At 43.2% G+C, this 23,136-nt stretch overlaps 3 protein-coding genes across 5 annotated transcripts in view; 1 reads left to right on the top strand and 2 right to left on the bottom strand.

Moving 5' to 3' along the window:
* tex14 (testis expressed 14, intercellular bridge forming factor) overlaps positions 1-9,016 on the top strand; it is a 15,748-nt gene extending 6,732 nt beyond the window's left edge. The window contains exons 11-23 of one of the 3 annotated variants that reach the window (XM_031871562.1): positions 1,309-1,460; positions 1,732-1,922; positions 2,092-2,200; positions 2,627-3,426; positions 3,517-3,607; positions 3,699-3,783; positions 4,568-4,686; positions 5,426-5,529; positions 6,004-6,379; positions 6,541-6,645; positions 6,739-6,862; positions 6,996-7,073; positions 7,243-9,016. In XM_031871562.1, the coding sequence (XP_031727422.1) occupies positions 1,309-1,460; positions 1,732-1,922; positions 2,092-2,200; positions 2,627-3,426; positions 3,517-3,607; positions 3,699-3,783; positions 4,568-4,686; positions 5,426-5,529; positions 6,004-6,379; positions 6,541-6,645; positions 6,739-6,862; positions 6,996-7,073; positions 7,243-7,330 (2,422 nt within the window). In that variant the 3' untranslated portion in view covers positions 7,331-9,016. Of the gene's footprint in view, positions 1-1,308; positions 1,461-1,731; positions 1,923-2,091; positions 2,225-2,626; positions 3,427-3,516; positions 3,608-3,698; positions 3,784-4,567; positions 4,687-5,425; positions 5,530-6,003; positions 6,646-6,738; positions 6,863-6,995; positions 7,074-7,242 lie in introns of those variants that run through there. The other 2 variants (XM_031871563.1, XM_031871564.1) reach the window with 2 other exon arrangements.
* ska2 (spindle and kinetochore associated complex subunit 2) lies at positions 6,714-13,501 on the bottom strand. The gene is made up of 7 exons (XM_031871566.1): positions 13,463-13,501; positions 11,806-11,898; positions 11,096-11,272; positions 10,729-10,803; positions 9,808-9,850; positions 8,596-8,722; positions 6,714-8,408 (listed from the first exon to the last, which is right to left on the bottom strand). Exons 1-7 carry the CDS (start codon positions 13,493-13,495, stop codon positions 8,282-8,284), a joined length of 675 nt encoding a protein of 224 aa, XP_031727426.1. The 5' UTR covers positions 13,496-13,501; the 3' UTR covers positions 6,714-8,281.
* Positions 13,502-15,141: 1,640 nt separating this feature from the next.
* On the bottom strand, positions 15,142-19,783 carry tiprl (TIP41, TOR signaling pathway regulator-like (S. cerevisiae)). Its single transcript, XM_031871613.1, has 8 exons — positions 19,697-19,783; positions 18,582-18,709; positions 18,046-18,225; positions 17,082-17,181; positions 16,852-16,983; positions 16,578-16,673; positions 16,400-16,462; positions 15,142-15,838 (listed from the first exon to the last, which is right to left on the bottom strand). The coding sequence occupies exons 2-8, from the start codon at positions 18,704-18,706 to the stop codon at positions 15,707-15,709; spliced, it is 828 nt and encodes a 275-aa protein (XP_031727473.1). The 5' UTR covers positions 18,707-18,709; positions 19,697-19,783; the 3' UTR covers positions 15,142-15,706.
* Between the last annotated feature and the right edge of the window lie 3,353 nt (positions 19,784-23,136).

Genomic DNA, 23,136 nt, shown 5'->3' with positions numbered 1-23,136 from the left:
CTTCACCAGACCTACACCAGACCTTCACCAGACCTACACCAGACCTTTGCATGCTTGATGTAGGAGGCACGGATTAAACTTCCTGCATGATGAAGCAGTTTTGAAATTAATATCTGACAAAATAGAAGAAGAAAAAAGGTCTGTTGTCAGTAGAAATAAATAATATACACCGTTTACAGTATGAGTAACTCATAATGTAAATAATTGTCTAAATCATTTCTGGCAGCCATGGGCTCTACTTAAATCGATGCTCGACACTACAAAGTACTCAGATCTTTTACTTAAGTAAAAGTAGCAATATCACAATGTAGAAATACTCTGTTACAAGTAAAAGTCCTGCATTCAAAATCCCACTTCAGTAAAAGTACAAAAGTTTTGACCTCAAAACATACTTAAAATGGCAATCTTGGACACTTTCATTTGAATAAATGTCTGTTAATTCACTATCTGTAGCCGAAGGAGGTAACACAATAGTGACTGGGCCCATGTCCCACTGATGAAAGTATTGAAATAATTATATATTTGCTGTATTATGAAGTGGATGTCTGTGGCGAAATGCTTTATTACAGTTTTTTACCTTTGTACACACACAAAATATTTGAATTATGCACACAATTCTGAAAACTTGAAGCTAATATATCAACAACAAGACTCCGCACTACTAACCACAAAGCACATATTTTCACTGGAAAATAAATTGTAAAACCAGCAGGCCTGAAATCTTAAGGACGACTCATGGTGCAGAATCACACTGTATGAACCTTTAATGTTCAGCTGGGAAAAGTCGGCAGTATTTGATTACTTTATACTGCTGGGTACCTTAACTTATAATAATATACCATTATGTTGTAGTTGATTCATACTTTTTCTATTAATATTCTAAATCTGTATAATCTAATAATATTCAGTCATTTATAACTGATGTTTTCAGATAAATATGGTGGAATAAAAAGTACTATTTGCCTCTGAAATGTAGTGGAGTAGAAGCCTCATAAAATGGAAAAACTCAAGTAAAGTGCAAGTACTTGACACATATCAGTTAATATCAGTTCCAAATAGTTGTTCTGCAGTAAAGACAAGGTGGGTACCGTGAATGGAAACACATTAACTAGGCAGATCAACTGGTGTCAACATGTTTAATATTCCTAAACAGTAGCGTATGGAGAGTATATTTAGCAATAATGGTAAATATACTGTGTATCATTACACTTCTGGTTATAATCATGTTCCGTGTGTGTGTGTGTGTGTGTGTGTGTGTGTGTGTGTGTGTGTGTGTGCGTGTGTGTGTGTCTGTGTGTGTGTGTCCAGCAGTGAAAGTACATGTGTCAAACCCCCCGCACACATAGACCTCCCACACAGCCTTCACAGATGGGCCGCTCCAGAGGTCATTAAACAGCGACCCTGCACAACGCAGGCCGACATCTACAGTCTGTGTGCTCTGATCCAGGAACTCTACACAGGTAGCGCTCACATCCCGGCTCTTCGTGGTGGACTAAAGGAACAGTGTGTGGCATTTAGAGCGGTATCTATCGGCAGAAATGAAATAGAATATGAATCCTTTTCTTTATTGTATAAGCACCTGAAGATAAGAATCAATGTGTTTGTGTTACCTTAGGGTGAGCTTTTTGAAGATGAAAGCACTTCCTGTAGTGTGAGGGCTTGCAGTAGGTGACAGACAGTTTGGTCAAATGGAATAACGTCACTCTTCCAACGCTTCATACATTGTTTTAGACAGTGAACCGTGGGGCACCGTGGACCTGGACTGGATCAAACAGGCGATGGATGCAGGACAGGCCCTGGCAGTGGACAGCAGCATTCCACAGCCTTACTATGATGTGGTCCTGAGAGGCCTGCAGCACCACCCACAGGACCGCACATGCAGCCTGCAGGGCCTGTGCTACACCCTACAGCAGGACGTCAAGGTGTGCCTCACTCTATAGGCTTTGGCCTCTGCAATGTCACCGTCATGTTTATGTTCATACTGTTTCAAATTAGTATTTCTAGAATGCACACAGGTGCATCCAGAGAAGTCATTCTGGGCCTGAAAATGAGCGTTGACATGATAAAGTTGTTTGTATGTGTGCGCTGCAGAGGTTCTCCCTGGAGGAACAGATGACTGGTGGGCTGTGTGAACAAGCTCTGGGGCCCGAGGTCCAGACCAAAGCACAGCAGACCATTGTGGGGGAACCAGTACAGAGCGGTACAGAGCACAACACACAGACATGTAGGGTCCTCATGTGTACTGGAAAAGATAAAAGCTACTGCGAGGAACTTTCGGTAGTGTTTCCAAGCACCAGACTCCATCTAGCAAACATTTCATTTTACTGCAGCAGGATCTCACCGTCTGCTACGTGCAGTCCTGGTTCTGGTTCTCCCGTGCCTCCCTTCCCTCCCACAGGCCCAGCAGTACAGCCTGAGCCAATCTTCTCTCTGATGGTCTCAAGGATCACTTATACACTGAGAGTATTTAATAACCAGTTAAAAGTTCCTCACAGTAACTTTACCTCGTAATGCCATGTGCATTTACAAAGCTAATGGTTTGGAAATGTGTAGATGTGTTTACTGCATGTGCTTCAGGCATGCAATTCAACACACATTTATTATGAAATTCTTCTGTCCAAATCAGTCGTCTATAGAACTGTCAGACCAGTCACAATCAAGTCCGACGCCGTTGCAGACAGACATGTCCACCTGGACAAACAGCTGTACAGAGGAGCAAAGCCAGAGCTGGGGAGAGAAAGAGAAGAACGTACGGAGGGACAGCCCACGCTCCACCAACTGTACCCTTATGCAGGCATGCTTCCTCTGCTCGGTGAGTTTGACTCAGTTAGCGACGAGGAAGAGTCGGACATAGACAGGGAGATAGAGGAGCAGCTGGATGGCCTGAAAGTACCAATGGATCAGCAGATCAGCACCATTGCGGTGAACCTCAAAGTGTCCCGGGAGCTGCTGCAGCAGGCCAACAGGAGCCTAGACACAGTGGAACATAGAGAGGAGGATCAAGCGGACTGGCTCAGAGATGCTCCCCCCTATCGCTGCACCAACTCGTCTCGTGCCTCCTCCGTCTCATCCTTCTCTACATCCTCTGCAAATCTTTCAGGAGTGAGCGCTGCTGTTGGACCGCTTTCGAAGCAGTACAGTCTCTTTCCGCACAGGGGAGATGATTGGGGAAAGAACCTGGAGGCTCAGCTTCTGAGCAGAGATTGGGAACTGCTGAGCCAGGAGGAGCTGGCTCTATGGCTGAGGCACTACCCAGCCGAGCAGCAGCAGTACGAGGAGGGCTGCCCGCTGGCTTTTCGTTCCTTGGGTCGCTACATGACAGGGAGCCGGCCAGTGGGAGCTGATCACAGTGAAGAGGAGCCGAGTCAGTACAGATCAGCTCTGGACAGCAGCCTTCTCAACATCCACTCTGAGAAGAAGCAGCAGGTACATGGCTTTAGCCAGCAACACTCTTCACGCTCTTTTTTTCTTTTGTTGCGTTGACACAAAATGCAGAGTGTTGTACGTCTCCTCCAGACATCCAGTTCAGCAGAAAATGCAGACGTTACGATGGAGGTGTGCAGGCCAGCAGCTAGAGGGAGTCTACTGCCAGATACTCACAATACCAGTAAGTCATTGAGACTTCCTGACATTGAAGTGTGGGGAAAAATATGTTTGCAAACCGGTGTAACTTTCAGTTTCTCTGTTTGCCCAACCAGAACATAAGAGCTTCTCAAACAGTGATGAGAAAATGGATCCTGATGTCAGTGGAACACAGGCTCAGAATACACCCAATGCCGACATGTAAGGACACTGACATGAACCTGTGTGCTTCATTCTGTAAAGTGGGGTGGCAGAGTCTGGGATGAGGGATATAATAGGGCTCACGTACTGCCAGATAGAGCCAAACACAAGTTTACCCAGAGGGATAAAACATGCAGAATTTAAAAGGGACAGTTGATTTAATGGGACTATACGGCACTCGGTTTCTCTTTCCAGAGATGATGACCCGGGTTACTCAAGATGACCCACAGACCTTGTTGTGAGCAGTTTCATGTAGGAACTATTTTCTTTCAATTCCACCGAAATGTGGCAGCATCTGCTCATGGACGTGAAGCTCATGCTCGTGACAGCGCAAGATGTAGACAGTATTTGTCTCCTCCTTGGCTAAGCTGTGACGTTAGCTAGCTCAGTGGTGCTAGGTGAGCTAGCAGCATCGGTTAGCAATATGTAGACGCACCACACAGAGTGTATGAGACACCTGGAGAGTTGAGTTAAGGAAGAGACCTCCATGTGTCTATAGGCTTTATGTTTCCATATACAATACATTTAATAAATGATTCAGAACAGAATATAATGAAATTGAAGACAGATATATGTATGTTGTATTTGTCAACTATAACTTCTCCTGTGGACACCCCGAGGTTGAAGCTAGGGGTCTGTTTTCAACTACATTATAGTGTGTGAGGGTTATACGCTTCATCCCTGAGCAATATTTATCCTTAAAGGCTGATCTTTCTGTTTGTGTGTGTGTGTGTGTGTGTGTGTGTGTGTGTGTGTGTGTGTGTGTGCGTGCGTGCTTGCGCAGGGCTCTGCTGGCTGAACTCTCCAGCATCACAGACTCTCCAGCTCAGCCTCTGAAGAAGCTCCACGGTGTCTCTGGGAGCAGAACAGCCCCGCCCTGTTATAGTACCCCACGCAGCCCAGGTAACACAGCACACAGTGCAACTATTTCAATTGGGTGCTGTCACCATGGATGTTTAAGCTGTTCCCCCAAGACCGACTAATAATATAATATTAATACCAGGTGGAGACTGATCTCTAGAAGATTTAAATACACCTAAGGAATGCAGGGCTGTGGCCCTTTCACCTGGTTATCACATTGCACTATGCTGTAGGGTTGTTATCAATGCTTCTTGTATACATGACATTTAGCCCGCATCACTAGGGACATTTTGGCTTCTAAATTGTGGTTTTTAGTATTTTCTACCAGATTTCATCTTTTTCTCATGTTTGCCATACGTGGAGAAACATGATACCTGGTTTCCACTCCCAATGCCCCAATGTTGTTGCTAATTGTTGACATATCCCAGACTGTGAAAAATAAAAATCCCCATTAGCATTTAGAGAATTAAATAGTTGCGTTATTCATAAAAAACAACGGAATTATGTAAATTAATGAATATTTGGTAGTAATCAGGACTGATGTTGGTTCAAAACTGTGACTCAGGGAAAATGGAAAATAGAATCAATACATAGTTTTTTACGGCAGTTTTAAGGACATTTTTGTCCACTGAGGACATCAGACCAACTATTTTAAAGGGATGCACACGAGTGAAGAGGTCAGCTTACAGCGACTAACGCACTGATGGACAAATATAAAAATAAACCTCCAGTAAAGGAGAACACAAGTGTCATAGCTGCTGCTCGTGTTGTGTTTTGACAGACGTACGCCGGCGTGTGATGACAGGCGTTAGAGAGGCCAATCTCCCAGAATCCCCTGTCTGCAGGACTCAGAGCTTCACCACACCAAGAGACCGCTCAGTGAAGGTGAGTCATCTCCTTCACCAGTGTGTGTGTGTGTGTGTCGGGGGGGGGGGGCTTAGTGTCAACTTGCCTCCTTTTAATAATGATCACAGCTGGCCATACACATATCGAAAGTTAATACACTAAAATATTCTTGCTCATATCGTATGAATCCAATTTCCTGATCAGATACAAGCTTCTTTTTTTAAAGAGTGTTTTCTGTATTGGCTGTAAAACTTAAAGTGCAAGTATTTAAAAGTCCTGGACTGTTTCAGCAGGCTGATCATTCATCAAAACATCCTCAGTTTTCCTTTTATTAAAATGATTAAGTGTGTCACTCGTCTGCATTAGACCAACCAGCACCCCCTCATCAGCATGTTCATACTTTGGCAGTTTGCTTTTGTATTCAGAATAACTGTGTCAGAGGTCTAGCTACAACAGCCTACACTGCATGTCCGTCACATTTGCATGTGCGCTGTTATCTGTCCATGTTTTCAGTCTCCCCCTTTCAAGGTAGACTCTTCCAGCAGTCCAGAGGGCTTCATCACAGCCATCCATGAAGAAGAGCTGTCAGACACTGGATCCCACAGCTTCACACTCCACAGAGGCTGCAGCGCCGAGGAAAGAGAGGAGGACGAGGAAGAGGAAGGAGAGATGGAGGGAGCATCCGAACAGGAGCAGAGTGAAGAGGGGAAGGACGGAAGCAGTCAAAGTCATCGGAGGGTGTATGTGGAGGAAGAGGACGAGGACAGTGCACAAGAGGAGCTCGAGGAAATGCAGAGAGAATTACAGACGGGAGGAGAAAACATGGAAGAGGAGGGAGGCAAGCATGTTGAGGAAGAGGAGCAGCATGCCTGGTGCGACCAGCAGAGCGGTGAGAACCAACAGACCATCAAAAACTGGGTCTGATGGAATGAAAATCCTAACATGGAAACCAAGTATATTTATGGGTTCATTATCAACTCTATAATGTCAAATTCATAAATCCCTGTCACCACTGGATAGATGCTTTATGCTTTCGAATTTGTTTTAAAGATGTGGGGTCAGAGGGGGAGGAAGAGGATGGTATTGATGACAGGAGGGAGGAAACTACATTTGGCAGCGCTGAAGAAACAGCAGACGACGCCTTGGTTAAGATTGGTAAACAGACATGACGGTGTGACAGATACTCCACGACCTGTAGTTTGATTGGGAGCAGTATTGCAGTGTGATGACTTACAATAATTCCAACAGTCTTGGATCGGTTTGTCCACTCAGACGAGCTCGTTGTCGACACAGTGACTGCAGATCAGAAGGAAGAGCTCAGGGTGTCTCCAGGGTCCCAGCAAAGTCCCAGTTTACTGGAGGACACCAACAGGTGGGGGACAGCAGGCTCAATGATGTCAATGACCTCATCAACACAAACGTTCCAGGATTACAGCTGCAGAGTCGAAGGCTGTCGCTGAGTCATGGCGATGCAACTACCGTCAGTGCGTGTTCTCCTTTTTCAGAGCCCACTCGACACTAGACGACGTGCTGCTGGCGTTTGGAATGGAGGGCACCGGAAGGAGCCCAGGGGTCCGCACACTGTGAGTGTCAAGTGCTGCTAAGAGTTAACATTTCAAATGCAATTTCAATGCATATACTAACCGTTTGTTTTGCAGGTTAAAGACATCAAAGAAAATCATGCAGTTAATTATGTTCTCTGCCAGAAACATATAAAAATAAATCTAGTAATATAGTGCATCTGGTGTTTAGGGTTGAGCTGTTTGAAGGGCAGCGTGGTGACAATAAAGGACACCCAGCACACACCGTCAGCTCCACTGGTGACGCAGCCACCGCCTGAAACACATCCTCCACTGGTGAGCTCACACACAGCATGCTTGTGAAACACCTGGGCTCTGTATGTTTGACGCCAGTAATGATTGAAATGATCCACTTGAGAAGTCAAACTGAGAGTTCATGTACGTTTGTGAATACAGGAGGATTCTGTTGGAGCAGGACCAAACTCCCCATGAGCCAGATCAACAAGGGAAACCTGCCGTTACCTGCATTTGTTACGTTACCTGTTAAGTTTTTTCCAGTTAGTGGTTTGCTGTTGTTATTAAGCAAGGTTTGTTGTTCTGGAACGTTTGTTACTCTAACAGCTGTCGATGCTGTAAATGAACTGACTTCTCCATGTTTGAAGTCAGAGCTGGAATCATTTGTATTGTTTAAAGAATTGTTCAGAAAATCTTTTTGATGTCGGTAGAAAAGAAGTCCCCATCGAGTCATCGGGTTTCCCACATTTATTTAACATTTTCTCTGTTTCAGGAAATAAAAATCATATACACAAAGACACCGTCTGGTTTTACAACAATCCACTGAAAAAACCTCGGACCGCCCTCGGACCCCCTCTGTCCTCTCCTCAGAGGAAACATCAACAAACATTCTCCATTTCAGTTCACGCACCCAAACACAGAATAGTGGGAAATGTGAAGGTGACTGTTAGTCCATTAAATTACGCTCCTCTGGGTTCCATCTTAGTCACAGAAACATTGTCTGATTGATACAATCAGACAGTACAGTACAGGAATATCAATATCCCTCGTATTCAGACATTTATCAACAGCTGACACCACTGGACGTCCATGCATTTATCACAACTCAAATTAATGACTTAAGTTTTAGAGTCACGTGTGTCAGCTCTAGGAGAGAAGATGACGTCAGTAACAACAATCCTCCAGGTGGGACGGGTGGAGCCCCGCCCAGCGACGATGTCCCCCCCACCACAGCAGTCTCCGGTTGAGGATTCTCGTCACACGACGAGGCGAACGTGGCCCTTCCTGTCCAACTCCACCAACGAGAGGTGCTGCAGTACCTTCAGCTTGGCATCGCTCCCCTTCATCTTCAACTGCTTCATCTTCTGCTCGCTGAGGGAGCCACTGTAGAGGACGAGAGGACACCCGTCGGTCAAATGATGTAGCAAGACGTCCCTAATCTTTCTGCTCATTGTTTATAAAGGACTGTTGGGTTGTTTATCGTTTGAAAAGGACGTGGAGAGATAACCAGCGTAAATATTAACATGTTGTGCATAGACATATAGAATAGTGGTCGTAGTTGCTCTCCTACCCGTCTTTGCCGAGGTGCTGCTGCAGCTGCTGGTAGAACACATTGAGGTCAGCCAGCTTGACGTTGGAGCGTACGCTGAGAGGAACCGCCTCCAACATGGCGGCGCTCAGCTCCTCGTACTCGCAGCCTGTGGACACACGGAAGGAGACGTCAGTCTCAGAGATAACCTCAATCACCTGATGGAGGAGTATGGAAACTACAGAGAGGCATTCCAACTGGTCGGAATTTACACGACACAAGGGTCCGTTCACCTGAACTACAAAGACCATAGCTTTGGATTTATTTGTCATAGTTTCAAGATATCAGTCTGGAGGTGAATTTTAAAAGTCAACGGAAAAAAGAAATGCCTCTAAACCAGGGGGCAACCTCCGGTTCTGCAAAGTGAAGCCAATGCTTCATGTGTTAAAGCTGCATTCTCTCTACTGACCAGCAGGGGGCGACTCCTCTGGTTGTATAGAAGTCTATGAGAAAATGACTCTACTTCTCTCTTGATTTATTACCTCAGTAAACATTGTAAACATGAGTTTATGGTCTCAATCTCTAGTTTCAAGTCTTCTTCAATACAGCATGATGTTCATTTAGTACATTATGGTCCATTTAGAGTCAAACGGACCATGAAGCAGGGGATGCTTTAGGGCGGGGCTACACGGTGATTGACAGGTCTGGGAGTTGTTCTTGTTAGAACTTTAAACATTTCAGAGTGTTTTCCCTTCCCGGAAGTTAATTCCAACATTTTGGTCAGCGTTCAGCTGTAATTAGCCCCTCCCTCTTGTGACAGACAAAATGCTGAACTCAAGACTTCAAAACGTCCACAAACCAACGGGTGACGTCACGGTGACTACGACACTTATGTAAAGTCTGTGCTCTGTATCTGTATGATGGACACCACTAGACCTTTAACATTTCAGAGTCAATATTAATACACATTATTTAATAATTTATTTTGACTAATTTCTTAGACAAACATGAAGTTACATTGTTTTGTATGCAATTTAGTCTTTTTTTCTGAACTCCATGGATCTCATGGAAGAGCATGTTGGTATTCTTATCTTAACTTTCTCTTACTTTTTTTTTTTTTTCCAGAGATTCAGCAAACATTCGCTCCAGGCCGGTGTCAATACCGTTTCCCCCCCAATAACACCAGAACCACATCTTAACCAATAACCAATATTTCAGTCTGGACTACAGTGGTGGACGAACCAACGGACTCACTCAGTGACTGCTGGTGCTCAGAAGCTGCTCCAGGAGGAGGAGCCTGAAAGACAAAGAACAAAGAAACAGCAGAAATCATCATGTGACCACAACGCAATATGGACAGACTGTTGCTTTGCCGTGACTTAAGGCTGCTGATTGTGGAGCAGGTCTGGTCTGGTGCTGAGCCACATCCATCTTTAAATTAGCACATTAGCTGTCACATTATACCGAGTCAATGAGTCCACATTGCTTAGGTTGCTTAAGGCCGTAGGTTTCCCCAAATCATAGAATCCCGACGAACAAATCCAACAGAAAAAAAATATGATCTAAATTCTATACAACAGTTATGTTTCAAAATAAAAGCTGGTATTTAAAACCATGGCTGAGTCTCGTAAAATAGCCAGAGGCATGGACGCGCTTGGTGTTCAGCTTCAGCACTTCCTGGACAGATGTTTAAACATCTACTAGAAAGGGGAGGATTGTTGCCTTCGAACAACAGGAAGGCTTTACAGTAGTAGCAATCTAAAATTGCTGGGCCGTGACAGACGATGCATCGGCCCTGAAATCAAGGAGGACTTTAAGAGAAATGTATTGGTAATCCTCCAGAAACTTCCCTACATCTTAAGAAAAGGCAGAAGGAGTCAAGTGATAAAAAAGGGGTTTGAAACAAAGGCCCAGGCCACTGTAATACATATAAAGTTAAACAGCTCTGTTTGACAAAGTCTCCTCTTAAGCTGAACTGGAGAGACACAAATCCTGGAGGAGCACAAAGACAGTAAATAATCATAAAACTGTTGAGCTTTACTGAATACAGGCATATTTTCTGATTCATCGTTGGAAGCCCTACATTTAAAACGCAGCGCTCCTGGGAGGAAGTGGGACTTTGTCCCGAAAGTCAGCAACATGCAGATTGGTTTGTGGCAGCTTCGTGCCTCTCACCTCTGTTGTGGTCTCACTGACGGCTAAACCCAGGAGCTCTGCTGACTCTCGCTCGGACTCCGTCAGTGGCTGAACCTGCAGCGAGTTAACAAGGACACAGTCAACAGTTTGTACTCAGAGCTGCAACATACGTGTAGAATGAAATGCCATGCACGGGGTTTTTCCCTGACACATCAGATTTCTTGTATATTACGATCATTTTGTAATGTTTTTGGTTTCTAGGTCTGTTAAAGTGAGAGGCAGATAGCCATCAGGCCTCCTTTATGTCACATAATGTCTTTATTAAGACACACAAGATGATTCCCATATTTTTGCAATCACAACAAACCACTATCTACTTCTCAAAGGCTTTACAACATGAAACCACCTCCACGTCAGTAGTCTGCTGGAAGCGCTGCACCAGCTCCATGGCACTGCCCAGGTTGTTTCTGATGGAGTCCATGGATTCTTTCTGCGCCGCCGCGATCTCCTTCACCTGCGAGCACAGCGCCGCGTGCTTGGCCTTGATGGCCCTCAGATTCTCCAGCATCACCGCCGGGTTCTCCTGCGGGCACAGAGTCGGTCATTTGGCCCGTTTGGACTCCAAGACCCCATCCCAAGATGTGGGATTTCCAAAACTAATAGTGATAAGGAACATCTTTATTATTATCATCATTATTATGAAAAACTTTTATTTAAAACTTTTCTTTCTTCTCCTCCATTTATTGTTCTATGCGTCTTATTTTACTCTGATTAGCTTCTATATGCTCTGGTTGGTTTTGTTCTGTTACCTGTTCTCCAGTCATTTACTAATGTTTTTTTGTCTTGTGTCGCATTATTGTCTCTTAATGCATGAAAAAAAAAAAAAGTACAATTACATTTGGAGGAGAAATGGGGAGAAACCCCACAAGTGACTTAACATGACGTGTTTTCTAAACATGAATGGAAGAGCACTGAGTGAACTGTGTTTACAGTGGAGGTTATCAGCCACCATAATCCATATATAATCCATATATATTGCATCTAAACGACGGTAGCTACGTCTTTAGCTGTGTGAAGGTGTAATGGTAAAAGAACAGATAGTATTTGAGCTATCACCTCAGCGGGACATCCATTCTCTGCTGCGTCTTTGATGAAGTCCAGCTTCAGCCGCCTCTCGATGTACTCCAGGTCGGCCTCGGACTTCAGGAACTGCAAAGACACTCATCGTTACGTTCAGACTGACCCGGCTTCCATCTGCTCACAAGAAGGGCTGGCTTTTTGTTAAAGTATTAAAAATGAGAATAACACAACCACCGTCTGTGGATAAAGAAAGAGGAGTTTTGAAGCAGGAAATGCGATACAGTAAAATGGCACAAGTGTTTTAAAGGCTGGATTACAGTAAAGTGATGTCATATTCAGAACTTACCAAACTGTTCTAGCTCTTCTATTATTTGCCTTTACTAATTAATTCATTAGCTGGTCTCTGCCGTTTTCAGATGCTTTGACAATACTATTGCACTGCTAGCTGTCTTGATACAGTAGTGCAATGAAGTCAGAGCACCTGCCAACAGCCGCAGCTTCTGAGTGTGGAAGCGCGTCCCGTCGCTTCCGACCATTCCTGGCCAATGCCCTTTTAACGTTGCACTGCTTTTTCTAGCAGGGTCACCAGTAGTACAACATAAAAGGGGCACTGGACAGACAGCACACCAGCTCAGCTGCAGTCATTGTGAGGTGTCTCACCGTGTCAAATAGAACGAGGCGTAATGTTGGGACAGTTATTGTCCCCAGAGGATAAACCCTGGTGACTTTGCTGAACCCCTGCCAGTGAGGAAAGGGTTTTAACTTATCTAGTCAAATATTCTACATGCATCGACTCTAAATCAGTTCCTTTAGTGCCACCAATGAGGTACACCTGTGTGGGTTTGAGTGAAAGGTCTCAACAGCTGCTGGACACTACCACTGAACTGTGTTTTGGATCTTTTCTAGCGTGAACACCGCCACATACTGAAAAACCTGCTTAGAGTCCGTTTGTGTCATGGATTTGAAGTGGGATGCTGCAGAAAGCTCTAGAAGAAACAGCTAGTCAGTGGACCCGTTTTATAACGGCTCTCTTCGGATACAATTCATGTCAGCTGCTCACTCCAGATACAGCTGTCCTCCTATTAAACACGTACAGAGGAGGAACCTGCGGGCGTTCGTGTAGAAAACGGATGTCTGGAATAAACCAATTGACTTTTGGGTCTAAAACAACACGGAAACATGTTCGAGCTGTAGCGAAGACTATCGTCCACCTAACGTTACCGAGTGTCTGCGTCCTGCTGAACTGTGGCCCAGCGATGGTGACCGACGACTAAAATGCTACATTACCTGAATACTTGACAGAAGGGACATGTTTTAACGGGGGCCATGTTATTACATTGGGAGGAAAGCAGGAAGCGGCTTTCTAGAGAGCAGAACGTAACGTCTGAACTGGCCGGACGTAGTCGTCGCTGTTTATAATATTAATAGATACATAAGCTCGAGGGATATAAACCCGGTGGTAATATTTACGGTAACGTTACGTAGACAGGCCTGCCGAAAGGCGCACAGGAGTTTGAATTGCTTATCAATGCAAAGAGGAAATCATGAGCTGGCTGCTCTCCCTGTGATAGGATGAATAACTCGTCCATAATTAATGAGCTGCTAATGTCTGTGGAATCCTTCGACAAGGGTACAAAAACATGATCTGAGGATGAATATGGCAGAAAATAGGACAGCTTTACACTGGGCTTACCATCGCCTCGAGCTTTTCAACTGTTGTCTCCATGTTGAATAGTTTTCAGCCCGATGCGGGCGCTGCTATTGGCCAGCTGTCAGGAGAAGAGAGAGCGGATTGGACCGCAGTGAGAGGCCATTGTGCGCCATATTGGATTACTGCCCGTTTCCTTTTGTGGAATGGCTGCATTTTTTTCTCCCAGAAAATACTTTATTTACAAAGTTTATTCCTTCACTACAGCATTTTACACAGTTCACTTTAGTAATGGCTTCCATCACATTGTCTAATATCATTTAAAAAAACGTTTCTGACACATTTATTTGAAAAATGTTCATCTCAAGTTAACATTTTTCTTTCAACTACTATGGGCCAAATGACATGACAGTTTAAAATAACCCGTCTTTACTTTGTTTATGATGCTGGGGTTGGAGTTTTGGGTCATTTCCTCCTCTTGCATGCTCTATGATATCAGGGTGCAGTTTGTTATGTTAACAGTCAGAGTGCAGGTTTCAGGACTTGGACTTCCTGTTGGACACCTGAGACTTAGGACCAGTCCCAATGTCCCCCCTGAAGCCTCAAACCCTCAACCCTCAGGTACTTACTGACGTCACCTGTTAAATGGTTGAGTGTGAGAAACTGTGAGGGCTTGAGATGGTGTAAATATGAATGGGACAGCACTTTGCTGCAAAATATCAAGTTACAATGATAACGTCAAAAAAGTTGTGGGTATTTGTTTTATACTTTTCATTTCCTAATTTGAACGTCTTCCAGACTCTTTCCTCACAAGATGAGAAGCAATTTCAAATGATCTATTTACTTGTTTTTGTCAAAACAGTTTCAATGACTAAATAAATATTCTCTTGATTTCATGTTGTTTTTTGTTCCGTCTTTAACCCTTAATGTTTCTGTGTAAATGTAATATGACAGGCTGAACACATGTGACATCCTCCACTGGTTACCCCGTGTTTAACGGCACATGCAAGAATTGTGGGTAATTCCCTTGGGCAAAGTCAGCATATAATGCTGATTTACAGAAAGGGTTCATGAAAGGCTCAAACTGTCTGCCATAGAGACTCAAACACTGGAGGATTTGACAGTGGGACAGAACTAAACCCTCATGGACTTATAGTGCGTGAGTCTGAGTGTGGAGATTGGGATCGGGCCTTATTCTGACCAGCAAGTCTGCTGCCATACAACTGTTGGGAATTGAACCCTGATCCCCCGGAGCAGTGATCTCTAAACCACGAGCCTGAATGATTGCATCTTAACCAGCTGGAACTGGAACTGTTGTAGTGATTTACGTACTTTTTGTAAGTACATATAGAGAGATGGTTGTGCACAAAATAAAGCTGATTATTTTACATCACAGTACAGTGTGTTAATGGTAATGAATGAACATGTCATCCAGTGCAACAGTGGGACTCATTATTGTGTCCTTTTTCTTTTTGATTGTACACGGGGGAATGTGCTAGGTACGTTTTAAATACTAATTATCAATAATTCCCCCCTCAAATTAGACGACCATTTTGTTTAAATCCCAATTCCTATTTCAACATCAGTCCATCACGGTCACTGCTGATGTTGTGAAACTAAACTAAGGTCAACAACTCAGCATTTATCCATTGAGTGTTCATTCATCATTTATGATTATTATGGATAGAAACCCTCTGAGTAAACCGCCATGAACACCAGCTAGCTACATTTGCACAAACACAATTTATTTGGCCATATTGAAGACATATTCACACAGATTATGGAGGTGTCCGACTTGCAAATGGAAAACAAGCTTGTTCACCTTCCATAAGTAACCGTAGAAAATAAAGTAGACATATTTACAGACATGTTTTGATGACTTTTGACTTCAGAAAATACAGTGCTGTTTAGTGTAGTTTTTGTTTTTCTACAAACACTGTTGATGCACTAATATTACAAGCATTGACACAGCTACCCTACCGAGCCTTTCACGTGGAAAAAATGCCTCATAAAACAAAATCAGTTCAAATATGAACAGAGCCAGAAGCTAGACCCAACTGGGGTTAACGTTTCTCTGATATTACAGTGCGTAGAGCTGCACTGGGAACACACGGACACTGTCGTGAGAGTTTTAAGAACACATGATCTTAGCGGTCACATATAAAAACTATTCCTGTACACAGGTATTTTAAGGGGAAATCAATGGTTGTTATGTTACTGTGGTTCAATGTGGTTTAAGACTAGATTTTCTTCATGCAACACGTGGATGTGGACACGTCGGCGTGGCGGTCACTGAAGGACGTCGTTGACAGCTGTCTCGTGCTGCATCAAAGGAAGCTCCAGCCTCTCGCTTTCTGTCAGCTTCAGGGTTAAATACTGGGCGATCTCATTAGGATCCGTGTACAGTGCGGCGGGTACATCCTGAAGAGAAACACATGCCGTACATCACAGGAGTTTCACTGCACGTTCTGCTAACGGAGGCTTTAAATGCAATCTGCTTTAATGCATAATTATAGTCATTAAACAAAATGACAGTTTGTATTCAAACGCATGGTGATATAGAAATGTCGATGATATAAATGTTCTATTCTTACGTACATTTCAATGAATTTAGTGTGTTTATGTGTAAATAAATGGTAATGTTGGGATTGTTTTTTTTAAATGCAAAACATTGGTAATAAACAAATGTTTTATGGAAATATTGGTGATGGAGAGTAGACCACCGTGATAAAATGCATTTGTTAACTTATTTTTCCATGAGAGAGACGACAAAAACAGACTTTATGTAAAAAAAAGACTAAATCCTGTCGTGTGTGAGTGGCCACTTTATTAGGTACACCTGTAAGATCTAATGGAATAAATAATATCTTTAGAAAGATTGATAAGTAGCACTAAAGGTAAGAGGGAAAATATGTATCTTTGAATTTGAGGTGTAAACATGAAATGTGTCTTGTTATCGGTGCGTGGCGCATCACGGCTCACCTTCAGCTCTGCTACTTTGCTTTCCCTCGTGCTGAACTCTCGCAGCATGAAGTCCTTTCCGGCCTGGAACCAAAAACAGCAGCGCGGATAACTTCAGACAACATTCACATCACATGACTCGCTCATTTGTAAAACCACACACTGTACATTTCGTCCTGCCTGGAGGCAAACAACTTGCCTCGTGATACAGTCGCGTGTCATTTATTCGAATCAGCACTCCGTCCACTCGTAGGAAGAAGCGCAGCAACAGGAAAAAACTGGTGGGCATCACCCTCTGCATCAGACACACAGCGACATTAAAGTTACTTAAAAGTTACTTAAAATTCAACGTGAGCTGCTGCCTCGGTCGATTACGCACCGATTACACAGACAGTCCTCTCAAACGTGACTGAATCTGCTCCTCGTTTTGATCATTAGCATTGGCTGCTTAGCATCCAATGCTCACAACTCACAATTTTGACGCTGATCATTGAGACGCCGTGGTCGTGCAGCTCGTCCTCGAACAGCAGCACCTCGTCGAAGAACATGATCTGTTCCCGGGCTTTCAGCTTCTCCATGTCGATCCGTTCCGCCGTCTTGGTCGCCTTCACATGAACAACAGGTAGAGGTGAAAACACAGGTAACGTGTAACAGAAAGGTGTGGATGAAACTGTTACAACCCATCCCTGAAAAAAAGACCCACCTTCATCTGCAAGCTCTCCCCTATGAGGGTGCCTCTGTAGTCCGTGGTGTATGTCCAGTCGTAAGGTCTCACCACCTCTTTGGAGTGTTCAGAATCAGCTCTGGAAGGAGATCACAGAGATTATTGATCACTACGCAGGTGGCATTGTTTCTATGAATCATTTTTCAACACAACACTCCAGAAAGGAGAGTTTTCCTTCTTTAAGTTGTTCTGAAACATCCCTGCGTGTGATACATGGGATGTCCTGTTGTTTCAGACATTTGGCTACTATATTCTCATCCTGTTGTCTTTTATTATTTCCTTTTGAATCAACATTGTTTTTTACATCATACATGTACTGCTCTAAGATGAGAGCCAATCTCTTTCATTAACGAGAAAGGTGCAGTCAGTAGAGTGCAGATCTCAGACGGGTGTGTCTGCAACAACCTCTGCTGTATCGTGTGATTGAATGAATACAACTTACAACTGGCTAACCCCTCGTCTAGACACCAATAAGGACACGCTTCATTCAAACTCAAAAACAAGCGAGGATGTACGTAGTCAACCGGCTCAAAGTCGTGCTTTAATACACTTTATAATATCTTGCCAAAAACCAAATTAAGCTCACCAAGCTGTCACCAAGCTGTCACCAAGCATAGCAACTCGAAATATCATGCAGTTTGAATGAACTCAGAATGCGAGATTAGTCGTGGACAGACGCGGGGATGCACACTCACTCACTCACTCACTCACACACACACACAAGCAATCGCACGATTCTCCTGGCGCAGATGATAATGACAAATCACAATCTGGAACCAAACCAACTAACTAAACGGTATGCATTACTGCTTGAGAACTCCCAACGGTATTTTGAGAACAGGTGAAAAGGCCACAGATTGTTGCCTTTGATTACCGAATCAGAAAAAACAACAACACATCACACGTTAACCAAACAACCCTCCAGCTGGGACGCTCGTCTTGCCTGCTCTCCTGCCACTCCTGTGCACAGGCCACCTTGACGGCGTCCTCCATGTTGTTGACTCTCCTCAGGGCATCGATGGCGTTGAATTCGATGCCGTAGCCGTCTGTGTGCTGGATGCGCAGGACGTTGTCCCCGAACAGCATCTCCGGAAGCGAGGGCAAGTTCATCTCCTCAGCTAACCTGGAGAGGCAAACAGCAAACAGCTAAAGAAAAAATGACACCTATTCATACATTTAGTTGCCATAACTGTATGTGATGATGCTTACAGTGAGTGTCAACCTGCATAGGGAAACGCTATTTGAAGGAGGAAATTAAATTTGACACAAGACCAGTACGGAGCTCTGCAGGTGTATGGACGGGTTTGCAAAACTGGGCCTATAGTGCCATGTTCTTTTGGCTGCACAACTGTTTTATACACACTTCAATAACAACAAATGATGATCTGCTGTGTTGAACGCACTCAGGCTGCATAACCTGAGTAAAAGCCTTTAGAGTGAAAGGGCAAAAGACAAACACTGTAAGAAGCGCCATCTCACCGTTCAATGTCTTTGGATTTCATGATGTGGTTTCTGGCAGCAGTCACTCTCCATGGTCCGAAGGTGAAGTCCTGCTTGCTGCTCTTGAAGCCATGCGACATCATCGTGGACAGTGAGGCCAACATCAACTAGACAAAATAGATCGGCAGCAGGCATTTCAAAGGGGCTGTGTGTTAGTTGTCTGTTAACACTGTTGGCTACTTCTCCACTTTAGTCAGGATGCAAAAGCACAAGTTCTGCACCTGCACCCTTCAAAGGGCCTGGGGGTCCAATAGTATACCAAATACTATTGTTTACAAACAAATGGGTGGTAGGGAGAAACTGTATACAAATTAAAAATTTAAAAAGTGAAATACAAATGAAAGTGATTCAGCCATCTAACCCCCAATGCTTGGTACCTGTCATAGATGCCCCCCCCACCACACACACACACACACACACACTGATGTATCAACACACCTCCACCTGCAACAGCCCAACTCCTTCTGTAACTCATCACACATTGAACCTACACTGACACAGAATGAGTCTGGTGTTGGTGAATAGAGGTCGGGATTTGTCTTCATCTCCAATGCTGAATCTGTCTTCGTGAACACACACCTCGTGTTTCGTATGTACTTTGTTGATTTGCACTGATAAAAAATATAGAAATGAATTGTTTGCACCATTAATGGCCATTTCAACTATCTACAAATCCTTAAACTCGTCGTTTTAAATTGAGTTAGTCTACTCGGTTCATAAATAGCTTTGTTTAAAGCTCTCTTCAGTTACGGCGGACAAAGACACATAGCGTTAACCATTTATTCATTAATAACGTTAACATTAGCTGGATAGCTTCGTCTAACCAAGCATATATTAATGATAACCCTCATCAAACTTTTGAAAGAATTACTTCGGCTGCTAGTGTTTCTACTCATAGTACAATTTGTCAAATATCAGAATATTCAATTTTTGGACCCTTACTTCGTTGTATGGATAATGTTACACTAGTTTCGGCAAAACATAACTATACAAATCTGGTTGAACATTAAAACCAGCCGTCCCTGACCACAAATGGTTGAAGTCGCCACGACTGTGTGTTACAACGTGAGTTTACAGAGAGAAAATCTGTTTACCTTGGTGTTGTAGTCTACTGTTAGCTGTCATGGAGGCTACTTGAGTGCGCCGCTATAAACTGTCCGGTTAGTTTTGCTACGCTCGCGCTGTGGTTCCGTTACCCGTGGTGTTCGCTTCCTGGTGTTACCGTCTGTTCCACAGCACAGACTCAAGCTGTGTTGCGGCGTTCTGGGTGTATCCATGGCGGGCTTGTTGTGATTTTGTTATTGCCCATTTTATTTTGGTAATTAACAACTTCATCATGCGGTGACGTATTTTCTTTAGCAGTGGGCACGTGCACGCGCATATCAATTTGCGTGGGAATAATACTACAGCAGGATAAAATTGAGCCTGTCGATGAGTCAGCGGCTGGTGTTGCTGGTGTTGCTGACTGGGCATTTCTGCGCAACAGTGTTGATCTCAGAGGTCAAACTCATTGGAATAACATGACAATCACCCATCCTAGTGTCATGTAGATCTGTGCTGTTTGGACATCAACCAAAATAATGAGTACACATTTTATTTGGCTTCTTATAATGTATATAGTTTTTGATATGTGTTGGCTACAATGTTTATTTTTTTTCCACCTGATCACCAAGGCCCAGATAACTTTCATAAGCCTAAAATCCTGTTGACTGTTGTGATATATGTTATTTCAATAAATATCTGAGATTCAATTTCCATTTTTGTTTTTGTTTTGTATTTATGGTGATGTAACTATTGATACATTCATGAGATATTAGTGTTGCGTACCTCTTCTGTTTGTCCTGAAAATAATGTAACATGATTGTGCATTACAGTTTTGAGGTTGTACTATGTAATAGTACAAAAGGCAACCAGACAGACCAAAAATAGCTTAAAACTAACATGAAGTGTCTTAGTATGGAGTCAAGATCACCAAGAAAGACACCAAGATCACTTGGTGTCTTTGTTTAACCATGAAAATGCTCAGAACATGTTTTTCTCTTTGTCTTTTGTATGATTTTTGCATAACATCCTACAAAAATGTTTTACCAGCCAGAATTTATGGTGTTTAAGAAAAGAAAACTGACGCTTTGACTATTCTTCATTTGCCGAGGTTTGTTCGAGAGGCATGAGACAGGAACATAAGTTGGGTGAGATATATTTCAATAGAAATTGAAAATGTAGGTTTAAAAACAGCATTGGAACCCCATTCATGCAGTTGAAACTAGAATACAGAATGGGCTATCCGTGGCAGTTAGAGGCCTAACAGTCTAACTTTTGGCATATGAGGAAGTAAAACGGAGTGATGTGCCAGAAAAAGTTGAAAGATCCCTGTGTAGCCTGTGGCCAACAAGGTGTTGAGAAAATGCTCACTCTCCCCTGTAGGTGGTGTGAGTAAGCTGAACTCACTTTCATATTTAAAAGATATGATGAGAGATTATTCTATGGAATCTTTATCTGCAGGTAAAATATGAAATGGCGTGTTAAGCACTTAATTAATGTTTACCTGTAAGCAGCTAAGGGTTTGCAACAGCAAATGAGTGGCTGAGCAGATAGCAGCTAGTCTTTTAAACATCTATTCCTCCCTCTTTTACCTTTTTTATGAATGAATTAACATTTTTTTAATTATATAAATGCTGTATAAAGCCAACCCCTTCTATTTCTGTCTCCTCAAGAAACCTGCTAAACATACACAGCCTCACACACACTGCACACTGCTCATTCTATTCCTCAGTGTGCTAACACAAGTTTCTCAAACAGGCACACATAGGCTTCTCTCTGTCACTGACGTCTATCCAGACATCATTTGATGGCTTCTTCTCAAATTTGCAACTCAAAATGAAGCCCAACTCTGAGCCTCTTTTTTTGTTGATCATTTGTTGATGTCTAATACTGTACCATCAGTCAGAAGCGGACCCTGTGGTTAGTTGTGTCATAATGAGAGCAGGTCTTCAGGTCTGCTTTTACCACCACTGCTGCAAAGAGGCCAACATGTATCCAAGCTTTGAACTTGGTGAAAATTAGTAACTGGTTCATTTAATCCGGTATTTGTTTCTGAAAGCCAGACTTAGGTTTGAGTTCAGTGAGCTACGTGAGTGCCACTGACTTTTCAAAAACTGCTTCTTCTATGACTGTAACAATTTGTGTATTCAGCACACTTTATAATTGTATCTATTTCAATAACACATCACCCATGATGCCATCATCCAGGACCATAAGACACAACCCTGCAGCCACACAGTGCTTGTGAGCCTCTTTTAGCTTCTTGTAGTGGTTTTAATATCCGCCTGCTTGTTTAAATGTTTTTCAACCAAAAACTGGATTTCTTCCTATTTCTTTTTAAAATAAAAAGAAAATGAAATACTCTTTCCACAGCAGAGCAAACAACAGTAGGTCTCTGCAATATGCTTGCAATCAGTATCATAATATTAATACATATTTATTTAGGCATCAACTAAAACATTACCTGTCATAATTAAAAGACTTTGTTTTTAACACTGAAAGTTATGGCTGAACAATGAGAGCTTCCATTATTTCTGTGAAGCTCTTTTCTCATTGTTACCGTGGCTCCTTTACTGTTTCTTTAAATGAACTAAATTGTATTTCATTTTGCATTGTGTGGACACTATTGGAAGTGTAAACTCCACAGCAAAACAGATGGTGAAATGTTATGTAGGCATTGAAAAATAGAATGACAAACTTTACATCCAATTAAAACATTTAATTATGATTTGAAGACAGATCCAATACAATTATATACATATACAAGAGTAACACCTGAGCACCATCAGTTCTATTCTGCTCGTATCATTAGCTGTGAGCTAATGCTATATGGGTTGACTGTGGCTCAGTAGTAGAGCAGGGTCGTCCTTCAATCAGAGGATCGGTGGTTCAATCCCCGGTTCCGCTAGTCCATGTAGAGCTGTCCTTGAGTAAGACACTTCAATTTCTCCCGCAGGCTGTGCCCACGGTGTGTGAATGGTTAGTCAGAGTCCTGATGGGCAGGTGCATAGTACCCCCTACCATCAGTGTATGAATGGGTGTTAAAGCGCTTTGAGTGGTCAGAAGACGAGTAAAGCGCTATACAAGTACAGTCCATTTATCATACGTGATGACATTAAATTTACCGGAAAAAAACGATTCAGTATTGGTAATTTGAAGCCCAAGTGATGACGGCACCTCCCTAAAGTGGGCAAGGAAAACCCCCCAAACTAACCCTTTAACAGGAAAGGCTGGAAGAAACCTTGGGAAGGATCACACAAGAGGGAACCCCCTTCAGAGATAGTTTAGTGTCATTTGGGCAGCATATCAAAAGTGCTCTTTAAAGTAACTACCTGTATGTCCTCCTCTTCTCTGGGTAACAGCTAAACATTATAAAGAGTAAATGCTTTTTCTAGTTCCATCTGTCCAGGCTACTAATGACCGACCAAACCTTATGATGTCACTCTGGGCTGTGGATCTGTTGTCCGAATCCTTCGTCACGCTGTCTCCCCCG

Source organism: Anarrhichthys ocellatus, unplaced genomic scaffold, assembly GCF_004355925.1.
Source record: "Anarrhichthys ocellatus isolate YVR2014 unplaced genomic scaffold, GSC_Weel_1.0 scaffold59, whole genome shotgun sequence".
Taxonomy (NCBI): Eukaryota; Metazoa; Chordata; class Actinopteri; order Perciformes; family Anarhichadidae; genus Anarrhichthys; species Anarrhichthys ocellatus.
The sequence above is the reverse complement of the archived record's forward strand: the minus strand, read 5'-3'. Positions and strand labels throughout refer to the sequence as shown.